At 43.2% G+C, this 13,203-nt stretch overlaps 1 protein-coding gene across 5 annotated transcripts in view; it reads right to left on the bottom strand.

The window, feature by feature from the left end:
• The window catches only part of YEATS2 (YEATS domain containing 2), a 43,855-nt gene that overhangs the window by 9,850 nt on the left and 20,802 nt on the right, over window positions 1-13,203 (bottom strand). For 3 of the 5 annotated variants that reach the window (XM_015277172.4, XM_015277176.3, XM_015277177.3), the window contains 10 exons: window positions 12,289-12,462; window positions 10,880-11,138; window positions 9,943-10,104; window positions 8,268-8,380; window positions 6,914-7,069; window positions 6,064-6,237; window positions 4,243-4,441; window positions 1,758-1,889; window positions 1,424-1,522; window positions 323-434 (listed from right to left, as the gene is read on the bottom strand). In XM_015277172.4, the coding sequence (XP_015132658.2) occupies window positions 323-434; window positions 1,424-1,522; window positions 1,758-1,889; window positions 4,243-4,441; window positions 6,064-6,237; window positions 6,914-7,069; window positions 8,268-8,380; window positions 9,943-10,104; window positions 10,880-11,138; window positions 12,289-12,462 (1,580 nt within the window). The remainder of the gene's footprint in view (window positions 1-322; window positions 435-1,423; window positions 1,523-1,757; window positions 1,890-4,242; window positions 4,442-6,063; window positions 6,238-6,913; window positions 7,070-8,267; window positions 8,381-9,942; window positions 10,105-10,879; window positions 11,139-12,288; window positions 12,463-13,203) is intronic. The other 2 variants (XM_015277173.3, XM_015277174.3) reach the window with 2 other exon arrangements.

Genomic DNA, 13,203 nt, shown 5'->3' with positions numbered 1-13,203 from the left:
AATGGGAATTGTATAAGCAGTGGATGACAAAAGAGGTTTTAGCAGCTTGAGATTTAGCAAACCCCAAAAGAATGACAAATCTTTAATTGTATTTTTTTTTCCCTTTCCAGGAGCCCTGAATACAAATCCATTAACAAAGAAAGTATTTCAACTCTGTCTGAAACAAATGCTGGCCAACAGGATTAGTATCGATAGAACGGCACATGTGACAGAAGATTTCATGTCTGTGTCAAACTTCTAACAGTGTTGCAAGAATTCCTAGGGACACCTCCATCTCCCCTGGAATTTCAAAGACCAGAAATCCATACAGACAAACAATTACTTGATAACGTAGTTCCCAAGTTCTGAATTCTCTTCTGTTTTCACTGCTGCTTGCCCTTCCTGTGTACCCACAGAAGTGCAGTTCTGTCCTGTAGAATCAGGCTCCATCTTAACTTCAAAGAAACAGAACACGTTTCAAAAGAAAAGCACCCATCAGCTTAATAAATGTGTTGAGCAAGACTCAATATTACTAGGTCTTACACTAAATAACATCACTTCATTTGTTGTTTGCACTCCACTTGTTACACATGAATATGTTACACAGATACCCATCAGCTGTGCTAACAAAACCACCACAGCATGACCAGCTCCCCCTCCAAATCTCAACATTTTCATATCTCATCCCTCTTAGAATACGTGCATGTGCACAATCAGTCGATGTTTTGCACATGACTGCCTGATTTGAACTGCTTACAGATGTATGCCAGTCTTCTGGTAAGCAAATAGCTGGACAGAAATCTACTAATGGTTTTAGCAAGAAGTGGCACTTCCAAGTGGCACCAGTGAACTTTCTCACATCTACAACAGAACTCAGGAGAAGCAGGAGAGAGATGCTCAGCTCAGAACAGCCAGGCAGTCTGATATTCATCTGCGATGAGACAGACACCCAACAGTTCTGCAATAACTGGACTTTTAGCTCTGGCAATGCATGATCCCAGGGCATTCTGCAGGTGTGTGGATGTGACTGCCCACTCATCCTGATGCATTTGCACAAGGCAGAAATAGCACTGCTGTTTACGTTCTCCAGTAAGTTTGACCACAGTCACTATCACAGTCACTGCTGTCCTCAGAATAAAGTCCATGTTTGCTCAGTGCATTTCTGCAACAATAGATTGAAAGAATGAATGTTTACTGCACCCACAGTAGCCTCACAGAACATCACCTTTCCTCCCTGTATTTGCCTACGCTTTGGCTTTTGTCAAGGAGGAAGTAACTGTTAATTTCCCAGCCCCCGGATGCCATTTTACACTTCATTTAAACCCTGCTAACAACAGAAATAGAAGAAACCACAGTCACAGGGTCTGCTTTCAGAGCCAGGCCACCTGCACAAAGCAGCAATGAATATTTCCACTGCTTATCTTACTGAGAAACTCTGTGTTACCTTTAGTGATGGATGCCACAGAGGGACTGGAGACAGCCGTACTTGCTGACGTGACAGCTGTCACAGCTGAAACTTTGCTGGTAGAAAGTGACTGTATCACTGGAGAGGAACAGGAAACAGTTAGGACAATAAAGGAAAAAAAAAAAACAAGCTCTGCCAAACAACCATACTCAGAATCAACAAAACATTTGCAATGTAAATTTTAGGGATGAGCCTCCTTGCTACGTTTTCTTCTATCTGTAACTTTGGACCGCTTTGGCCAACAGTGACCAAGAGCTACTCTGTGTCAAAGGGGGTTTTCAAACACCATCTGTCATCCTCCTCTGCCCTTTACCTTTGTTCATAGGCATGAGTATTGTCTGAACACCTCCAGAAGCTGTGTTTACACCGAGCTGTTTAAGCTGGCTGGGAACTGTCAGAACAGCCTGCTGTGGACTAGACTGATTTGAGTGGATTTTTAGCAACCCTGCAAGAAGAATGGAAGACAAAATGTTAAATAAAACACACCATTTTGTTTATCTCCAGTTATTTCTCTCCCTTTCTGCCTGAGCTAGGATGGCACTCAATTAATAAGCCACAGTTCAGTGAACTGTCTGTCTGACAAATTCCTCCTGACAGGGATGATTGCTGAAGTGCTGGGTTGCCCTATATGCTGCACGGCACCGATACTTGTGAAGTCAGTTTCCTCATCACTGAAGCAATCTTAAACAAATGCTGACGTATCACAAACTTTTTGAACGAAGCAGGCTCAGCACAGAGCTGAACACTCTTACCAGAGCAAGGCAAAATTACTTAGAGCGTGACTTGCAGCTCTCCTCTCCTTTCCCTGTGCTCAAGCATTTGGTGAGCCAGCAACCGACAGCTCCGCAGTACTCAGCCCCTCGCTGTGCTTTGCCAGTGCCACACACACCTCTGCAGTTCAGCTGCAGTTAGTTGAGCACAACCAACCATACTTCCACAAAAGGATGAACCTAAGCCTGCGCCTGAGATGAGAGAGCCTGATGAAGAACACACCTGAACTGAGTGTCCTTTGTCTTTCTATTACAGGCACTGAATACATCTGTATGGATGGCTGATGAAGCTATGAAGCGTATAAAGGGGAGGAGAGAAAAAAAGCACTGATTTTAGCCAGGACTACAACAACAGGCAGGGCATTCTGGTACCACCAGCACTACCAGCAGCAGCATCCCATCACCTTGGTGGAAACCAGCACGGCTCCAGACTGTGTCACAGGGCAACGAGTGAAGAGCACTCAGCTCCTGCTCACTAGCTCTCTCCTCCACACTAACACTGTATATGGGCCTAAATCCATCATTTCCACTAGTAAACTAGCTATTTTCCATATAATTTTATTTAATGTTCTGAATAATTAAACTTCTATTCAGATTATGGGCATTTAACAGGCTGTTATTTTAGAAAATTATGAACACATTTCTCAGCTTCACAGTGGTAATTTTATACTCACAAATTGTTCCAAGGAAGTTTCTATTCCCCTTCTAATATCTCACTATTGTTTAAGAAGTGTAACTGCATTCCAGTTAGCAGACATGCAAGGGATGGTGAAGATGTCCCTTGGTTTTGAAAGATACATAGTTGAGACTTTGAACACTGGGCTAACCTAGCACTGCCAATTAAGTTTTAAACACTATAGTCCATCTTAAGACTCACTTAAATACAAGCCTATGCTTTAGAATGAAATATACAATGCTATGCATTTTGGCAAAACCTTTTCTTCTGCCTCTGACAGATGGGAATCTAGACGACATTCTTGGACCTATACAGCAGCCTTCACCTGAAAGCTATTTAGAATGGCCCATTTCCAACAAAAAAGCCTTTCTACTTTGTTTGGAAAAAGGAAAACGTTCAACTGCTTGTTGCAGAATTGCAGCTTCTGTTATTTAATTCCAAGCTCTGGAAAACACGGAGTGATGAAGAAAGGATGAGTTTGGAAGTTTGTGTACAAAGGAAACGAGAAGGGCTGCTCTAAAGGCACTGTCACATAGTAAGTGACATGAAGGGCCTCTCCCTTTTTTTGAATCTGTACTCTTCCCCCTCAGTAAGAAGCAACTTCAAAAGGAACATAACACTACAGGAGATAAATCAGAAGGTAAAATAAAATTCTCTGATTTTAACTCATGATGATCAAATTAAATCTGCTCAAATTAAATTTGCTCTCCATAATGCAGACGATACTGCAAGACAATAGAACTAAAGGAAAACAACCACCTACGTAGAGGCAGTCCATCTCTATTGCCTCATCTTCGTTAATTTAAAACATTCCAGCTCAAATCTACCTCATTGGAGTCAATAGGTTTTGACTTTTAAACATTCACTTCACCTTTTAATCAAAACCTGTCTCCTTTCCAAGCCAAACAGAGCAGATGCAAAGCCTTGGAGCCAAGTTATGCTTAAGCAGCTCCTCCAGCTTCAGCAGAGGTTCACTTTCAAGACCTGAATTGAGAATGTGTCATCTCTGATACCCTGATAGTTTCAACACCATGATACACACGATATTCTTGAACAAATGGGAGGTACCATCTACAGAGGATTCGGATGGAAAGCTAAAATTCGTCTTCAATACTAACAGGCATCTTGCACTGCTATTTGCATCAGATGCAGTCAGTGCACTGTATTAGGATGCCAACTCTTTGGCTAAGCCAAAAGTTACCCTACTAAGATACAGTTTAGAAAGTATGACTCTAGTTTCACCCATTCACAAATGCAGATGACTCTACATTCCTCTTTTTACACTGAAGACACCCGAGAACTCGCACTCAGTTCTAACTTAAAAAAGGCAAGGTACAAACAGAGTTTAATACCTGATACTGCAGCTTTTCCAGTCACAGGTGTTGGTGTAGTCACCAGAGAAGCAACACTTACAACAGTAGAAGTAGCAGTCTTGCTCGCTACGGATGAAGCAGACTGGGTCTGGTTTATACAGACTTGGTGTTGCTGTCCGGACGTCTTTGCTGTAGGAGCTCCAGAAGACGATGAACTGGAACCTGCATTATCTATTTGCTGCATAAGAAACAAAGCAGTAATATTTCTTCTCATCTCATAGATGATTCAACAATAAGCAAAAAAGAAGGAACACCTAGAAATAGCAAAGGCAAAAGCCTTCCTCACTAAGAAACAAATTCAAAAGCACCTATCCAAAAGTCCATATAGAATGATGATGGTATGTGTAGAATAGGAACGAATAACATGATGATAACATGATGTTGTGCACTCAGGAACTGTTCCTACAATTGCTTTGATGGCACCTAGAACCAGCTCCCTTAACAGCAAGCAGGTAAGCCTCCAGATGAGAAATCTGGCTCAGGAACATTTCCCCGCTGCTCAGAAGTCCAGGAGGACCAGGAGAGAAATGGAGCTAAACTGTTAATGCAGGTGTCTCCACTGACTCACACACGAAATCATGTTTTGTTACATTAGACACTACCTAAATCCTCCATATACTTCCTTTCACTGAAAGACAAAATTAATCTGAATGAGTACGGCTGATATACAGAGTGTTATTATTTTGGTTAGACAGATGTGAGGCCTTTCCACATCTGCTCACCAGAGCTGGAAAGGCTCTTGCACACTCCGAATTCAGTCCTCAAGCAGATCCTGGTGTGCTGGCTGCTCTGTGACCCATGCAGGGACAGGTGGGCTGATCAGAGGTAGTAACTTATTCCTACCAGGCAGGGGAGGGGAGCTTGAAATAAAGAGGGTGGATGGAACTTTCAATCTTTGCAGCTTCTACTGACAGTTGTAAGAACAGCGAGTAGCATTTAAAGCAAATTGCAGCCTTTAAAGTGATATACACTGATATAACCAATACAACCCTGATAAATGCCAAGGTTCAGCTCTCCAAGGCAGTACGGTCTCAACCTGCAGCTTGGTTAATCTTTGCTCCCCCCCATAGGAGAAGCAGGAAGCTTCTGGGAAACCCTTCCCGTGAACTACACATTCCTCTATGCTGCCTCCTCCCCACCTCATGTACTCCACCTCCCCTCCAGGTGGGCAACCTGCACCAATTGGTTGTATGTCCACTCACTCTAGGAACACAAATGTTTTACTTTCAACCTCACTACATGGCAGAGCATCTCCTTCCTGGACTGCACTGTTACAACTTCCCAGGGCAGAGGGGAGCAACATCCCCTGAATGCAGTCAGAACCAAAAGGACAGTGAACCTTGACCACTGTGAAGTGTGTTCATGACAGACCGGGCTCTAAGCACCGTGGGAAGTCCGATCTCAAGAGTAGTGGCCTACAGCCTAATTACTGCTGGCTTTCACTGCCCCACTGGAGGCAGATGGTGCATTTTGCATTCTTCTGCAAATTTTTGTGCTAGTGACAAATTTAGAGATTAAAGGGCCAAAAATCTGTATTGCAAAAGGTGTTTCAGATAAAGCGTTTCCTGCCTACCAGAATTTTAACAGCATTAAAAGCAGTGCAAACTTTAAGCTATCCTTCTTCCTTCACAGGTATTTTAGGCAGAGCAGCAAGCAGTTGAACAGCAACAGAGTTTCTGCATACTACACTGGAACACAATTATAAGGCAGATCAACCAACAGTGCTGGAAAGAAGAATACCCATAATCTAAAAGAGGTGTAGATGCTGTCTTACAGCACATTGGTAATACTGTTTCTCACCTGAGCCACCCCATTTGTGGGAAGGGCCACAGCAGGAGCAGCAGCTGTGGTGATAACACCACCCGACACTCTCAGCACCGTGGTGCCAGGTTTGGAGAGCTGGGACGAGGCAGACACTGATTTCAGAGACCCGTCCGATATCTTCATCAGTGATGTCTGTCCACTGGCTGTAGCCTTGGAAAAGAAGTTCAGCACAAGGTAAAAAGCTGCAATACTGTTCTTGTTGGGTTTTGTTTTTCAAACAAATGGCTTTTATATTACTGGAAAATATTTCTTCTATATACTTTTCTGTGACAAGAATAACTGCAGCAAAGTTACTAATTCAGATTCAACTTTACCAAACTGTTGACTTTAAAAAAAACAACAAAATGTGACCACTGCTTTTGAATGTTGGATGGTCAACCCCGGGCATTCCTGGTGAGATTGAGTACTTTTTTAAAATAAGGGCCTTTGAGGAATCTGAAGATGATCAAGATAAAAAAAATATCTAGGAGATGAAGCAGAGGACCCGTTCCTAGGTTCAAATATTGAAGCAGATTTTTGCATCTGCCCATATTCACTCCTTTAATACCGTATCATTACAAAATCCTAGAGCATGTTTACAAGCTAGCAACCTAACCTCAGACACGACCCACTTTGAGAACACCAATAAAGCTGGTAAAGCATGGTCTAATATCTTCACTTACAAGTACGCCTTCATATGCTTTTGTACCACAGCCATTGTCATAATTGTACAGAGAAAAACCAAAAGGCTACAAAAGGTAAAGCTCTCATATTGTGCAATTGTGATATCTACCCTTTAGCTAACAAAATGCTGTCTGGCAAGAAAAACACGTCATTTGCAAGTTACCTGTGTAAATAAAGCAGTTTTCTGTCCAGTTATTACTTTTAATGCTTGTCCTTGTGTTGAAGATGCTCCAACTCCTACACTGCCCTGAACAACTGATGCTGGAGTGAGCTGCTTCCCAGAACTCTGAGGAGAAGGCTGACCAACCAGAAATGTGCCCTGCTCCAAAAATAAGTCACAAGTCAGCACTTGGAAACCACAGTTAAGAGTCAATACAGGACAAGTTAGGAGTGTCAATACAGGCAGTGTCGATACAGCTACAAACAAGCCTGTAGCTGTAACAGAACAGCAACATCTGCAAGTGCTCTGTGATGCAAAACTACTACTTGAAGCAGAAGCTTATTGACATTCTTTCTCTACACAAATACTCGGAATTAAATAAGAAAAAGTTTGGCATCCTGGTATCTTTGCTAACCCCAAGAGGTCTGCAAGAGAGTCTCCGCTTCCAAAGACAGGAAGCACTCCACTGCCACAAAGCGTTTTTTTCTGTTGCACTGTTAATTGCAATGGATGATTCTGCAACCAGACCTGGGCATAGCCTTCCCAGTGCAGAAGGCTTCCTGATGCAAAGGGTAAGGGTGAAAAAGCCATCCTCAGAGGCAGCTATACAGCACCATAATTTAACACACTTCACGCTCTTCAGGTTTATTCTTCGTGACAAATGCTACTTAACTTGCAAGATCAGAAAGACTACTGCTGGGTTAGGGAAAAGACAGAAATCAAAACAGTGTTATCTTCTCACATCAAAATGTATTTACTTCTGCCATAGGCACTATAGATTCAGAGCTCAGCATGCAGAAATCACAGCTAGAACTGGAGGCACGCACTCCTAACAATCTGACGCCTTGCCTCCCTTCCTGTTTCACATTATTATTTAGTTGCTCTTCTTCAGAGCTTTCATTCATCCACTGTCATGCACAGATCCCTTCACATGATCTTCTCTTTTGTCACTTCTCTTCCTTTCTCACCCTTGCTGTTTCTCTCAAACAACTCCTTTATTCTCTTGTCTGCACAGCTTTCCTACAACTCCCACACAACCTACCGTTTAAGATAGCTCTTCTATACTATCTTTGTCAAGTCACCTCTCTTATTTTGGAGACTCTTGCTCCCCTGCCACCACAGGCTCTTTATTCCTCTCTCAACACCACGCACTGCTTGCCATGAAAAAGCATTCCATGCTACTTTCTCAGTCTGCGAGGAGCCGAGCCATGAAGGGTGCCACTCCGTAAGGGGAGGTGAGGGGCAGAGATGCACAAGAAGCAATAGCAAGTGCCCAACAGAGGAGAAAACAGCACAGCTTGCTAGAGAGCAGCCTGAAACGTTCATCTGCTCCAGCTGGTGTGCTTGTGTCACTGACCTGGGGTGTCTGCTTCAGGATGTAGGATGTATAGGTGAGGTGCTGTGACAAGTTACTGCTTGTACTTTGGGTTCCTCCTCCTCCACTATTCGTAGAACCACCAGATTGGAGACCTGCAACCAGAACAGAAGGCTTGGCTCTTCTGCAACCAGACAATGTCAGTTGCTGAAGAATTCCTGTACATACAAGTACCTGACAACAGCCTGTAAGGTGCTTGCTGTGGCATGTTATGTAGCTGAGTACATACAGGCATAAATGCCATAATTGCTCAGCACAACACAGTTCAGATGTGCTGCTGTGCTCTCTGAAAGCTCAGCAAATGCAATGAACAAAGGGAGATGTAGGGAGAATGAGGACTACTGGACATACAGAGCTCGTTTAGGGCTGCTGTGAAGTATCTACCAAAGAAAATGCTGTACAACAGATACACAGTGTTTTTGTCAGCCTTTTGCAGGTATTGAATCTACAGCAAAAGCCCTGAAAACACAATAAATCCCATCAGCTTCCTAATTTTACTTTTGCTTGCTGTTCCAATGCAGTTCTGTTAATACAGTGAATTGGATCATGGACTCTAACTGGTGGTGAATTACATCAACATTTTGATACTGCTCTGCCTCCAGAAGGAAGAGAATGGACACAGACACGCTGTAATCTTCCATTAGGAAACAAAGGTTGAAAAATACTGATGGCTCTGTCATAAATCACAACTATTAGCTCTTCCTCAAGGCTCGAGAGAGCATTTACTTGTCAAGATTGGACTGCCATCTAAATCTTAAGCAGAGGCTCCCATCACAAGTTCTACAGTCCAGAATACCATCATCAATATCCAGAATACCATCATCAAGTATCCATGCTTTCAGTGACACTCTGCTGCTATGCTGATGGTGTTTACCTTCTTACATAATAAGCTGATTATCTCTCCCCCACTGCCAGTATCAGAACTTGCAAGCAAACACTCTGCACCCAGTCTGTCTATCCCAGCCTCAAAAAGGAGCATTCTAGAGAAGGCTCATAAAACATTTCCTATAGCAACAGCACACTATAAAAAAAAGTATCAGCCCTCAGGACACTTTTAGTAATGCTGTTCCCCAGGTATTTCACAATGCCTGCAAGCAGGAAACTTATGAAAGCAAGTTTGATTCAAAACTCTATTAACAACAAATTATTTCTGCTGGTGTCAACAGCTTGAAATCAAACCTTTCATCAATACTGAAATCTATTTCTTTCTCTTATTCCAGATGTAGTTATCTTGTCCTTCTCAGAGTTAGTTATGGTTCTAGTTTCCCAGGGTCTCATTCCATTACTTACTAATGGCTTTCAAAACTGCATTCAAATCAACCATCGGTTCTACATTATAAAAATCAGGTGTCTCTTCCTATATATCAAAATAGAGTAAAGGCAATCCTTCACTGTGAGCTCTCAGAAAAACTGCACTACTTTCAGCACAGAAAGAGAGATATTGGGAACTCTACATGTAAGGCAGTACTATCTAAAACAGAAGGCACTTTTGACAGCCCATGCTTAAAAAGCTCCACATACTGTGTTGCTGTGAACAAAGAAACTTCCTTCTGTTATTGACTTTCACAGTACCAGGATGTGTTACAGCAAGAACAGCAAGCATTAATTATGCAGTGATTACATTATTTAACTCATTAGATTTCCCTGTAAGACTAACTAGCATTATTCGTGGCTCGCAGTATGGCTCCCTGGGGTATGAGAAGCAGTTTTCCTTTGCCAGAAGGGTTCTTGCTGTTGGTGGTGAGGTATAGTTTGGTGCCCGGTGGTAAGTTTGCCAAGTTTGCCAGGTTGGTGGCTGGTAACTGCAGCGTAGCCATCACTAGAAAGAAGGAATAAAACAAAATTACTCCTTGAGGAGGCCAGCATGCATTGAAACTTGCACAGAATGAAAGGACTGTAAGTCACACATATCTAGCCTTCAATAATCCATGTTTAGCTGTCGTAGCAGCAGATAAAATCCATCAGTGATGCACAGACACTTTGAACAGGTCTGGGAAAAAAAAAGAATGAAACCTCCATGTGGTCAGGCCAAAGAAATACAGTGGTGGAATCTGCAGGCTTAAGTTTACAGGCCACACAGTTCATTTCGAACAGTTCAGAGTCTGAGCTAACATGCTCAGCCAAAGCCAGGTGCATGCAGAAGCAGGCTGTATGCTTCAGCCCAAATTCCCTTAACTGTAGGCACTGAGCAAGATGGGAGATGCAGTAATAACAGTTGGGCTTTTGTTGGCTGGATTCATGTGGGGCCCCCTGAGCATCTAAGGACCACAGTGCTGGGCAGGACAGAAGTACGAGATCTGGCTCTGTGAAAGTTCATCAGGTCCATAGTCCATTCCCCAGCACATCCTGCTGATCTCCACATCCCAGGGCACCCCAAACATCCACTGCCCACGTAACTGCAGGTCTCACAGAAACAAGCACGCTGCTCCTTGAAGAGTGCATACTGTAATGTACTTGTGCATTCTTCCCTCTTGCAGACAACGAGTTAATGTTTACTACACTATCAATTCTATTGATATTCACTTTCTATTCATCCTCAAAGAAATCACTACAGAAGCACAGTGAGCCATTAACAAGGTGTAAAATTACTCTACCTGATCCTTGTGATGTACTTTTCTGAGCACCCGTGGAAGTAACTTGCGCCTTCGTTATAGTCTGCACAGGCTGAGCTACAATTGTTCCTCCACCTCCACTCACGATGGCTTTGGCTACACCTTGAGTCACAACCTGTTTTGGACCAACAGCCTTTGCCACTGAAGAACCAGACTTTGCCACAAGTATCTGGCCACCGCTGATAGCCACTGCCTGCTTCACTGTTGACTGTAAAGCAGAACCAACTGGGACGCCAACAACCTGCAACAAAGAAGTACTGGATGATATGCCACTCAACCACTCAAGTTCTAGCTGGTACGCCGCCTTCATCTCTAGGTATTTCAGGGTGATTTCTATACGTCTACTTGTGGATAAGGTTCTTTATTCTGAAACAAAACTGGATGACTGGCAAGAGGCCAACCCCAGGTAAAGAGCAATAAGCTATAAAACGCAGCCAGGACTTCAGAGTACCCGCAAAAGATTAAATACATTCAAATCACAGGGCAACTTCATTTTTCTCGATATATAAGCAATGGATTAATTCCAAGTGAGGATAAAGCTTGTCTTGGTGGAAATCCAGAGATTTAATTTCAACTCATTCATGGGAACAGATTCCCTGGGAAAACCGTGGCCTCAAATAAGAATCTGCAGAGTGCTTTAATTTTGTGTTGCCATATCCGCAGGCAAACGTAGAGTTTGCATACCTGCTCAAACAGACAAATAAGGCAGGAAAAAGGGCAATGCAAGTAGGTATTTATTTAAGAAAAATTCAGCCCTTCATACGTAGTCCATTGTGGTCGGCACATGATTTCACAATCTCCACAATGGAAACAGGCAAGAAAGGAGAGAAATTCTGACATGACTGTCATCTTGCCACTGCACATTTACTGTGTCTCCCAGGAAGCTGCATCAGCCTTGTCAAATAAGTTCTGTAACCACTTGTGTAGCACCACTTCCACCTTATGCTAGCTCTGGAGCAGTCTTCACCCCTACTCCTTGTTTGTCCTGCTCTTTTTTTGCTGCAGGCCTGCTGTCCAAGAAAAGAATTTACTTCCTTTTACAGAGAGACCTGGATGAGCTTCAGCAAAAACTGATAACGGCAGCCAACTTTTTGGGTTGTCAGGATCCAGCACAAAACAAGCCTCCTCCTCACTGCTGCAAATGGCTAGAGAGGAGTGCGAAATGTTTTCTGTAAGCAATGAAATGCAAGTGTATTGTATGTATGCTGCTCCCTTCACAAGGGCAAGAGGTAAGCACACCATGAGCTACCTCTGCACACAGGGAAACTAGCTACCCAGGGTACTGCTGCCTGTGCCTGAGGCACAACCAACCCCACGGCCACAGGAGAAACACGAGGTGTTACATGGCAAGACAGAAGGCTGACAACCAAAGACACCCAAGTACCTCATACCTTGGACTGCGCTGTCCCCTCGCTCGTGCTCACAGCTGGCTTCTGCGGTGACAAGGCCAACATGTGGCTTCCTTTTACTGTGACATACTGCTGCACAGAGGTCTGCGTGGTTGGCCCTGCTGCTGACACCTGGGGTTGCTGGGGCAGCTCTCCTGGCTCCTGTTTTATTATCACCTTTTAAATAACATAATAAAGTTGACACAAAACAAAAAGCAAACAACTAAGTCAGAGGGAATCATTTCTGGAACAGTCTGCCAGCAAGAACAGGCACACAACAGTCGGTAACTCGGTGTGTGAGAGCCACATCCACCAGGTGAACTCTAACTCACCTCCCAAACCTATTGTGAGGGCTACTCCCAACATGCAAGCCTGTGAGGGGGTCTGTACTTAAGCCAGCATTCCCATTTTGAAAGATGCTTACAGAAATTAAAGAATCACAGACATTACCAGTAGTATTAGAACTACTAGTCCTACTAATGGTATCCTGCATCTCAGAAAGGAGACAGAACACTGTAACGTTTCAAATACCTAAAAACCTCCCTGCCCAAAACGTCCTTCTTTTCCTACCTTGCAAAATTATAATTGATATTATAGCTGTAGATATTGTAACCAAATATAGATACTGAAACTGGTTATAGATTATATTATTCTCTTGTGTACATTTCAACACGGTTATGATTTTATCTGGGACAAGCCATAAATCTAATCACCAAGATCAGCAACTTAAGAAAGAGTGTTGGTTTGGCAGGAGCTTTTTTCCCCCCACCAGATTGCTGTGGGTTCTGTTACTGGTAGGAAGCACTCTTCCACCTTTCAGTTCGATCACTCAGTATTACTGCAAACCTTAAACTCAGGTTGGTAACTTCTAAGGAAACGTACTCACAAATGGCAACATCTGACACTCAGAAATCACCA

The sequence above is a fragment of the Gallus gallus genome, chromosome 9, assembly GCF_016699485.2.
Source record: "Gallus gallus isolate bGalGal1 chromosome 9, bGalGal1.mat.broiler.GRCg7b, whole genome shotgun sequence".
NCBI classification, from domain to species: domain Eukaryota; kingdom Metazoa; phylum Chordata; class Aves; order Galliformes; family Phasianidae; genus Gallus; species Gallus gallus.
This window is presented reverse-complemented; position numbering and strand designations above follow the sequence as displayed.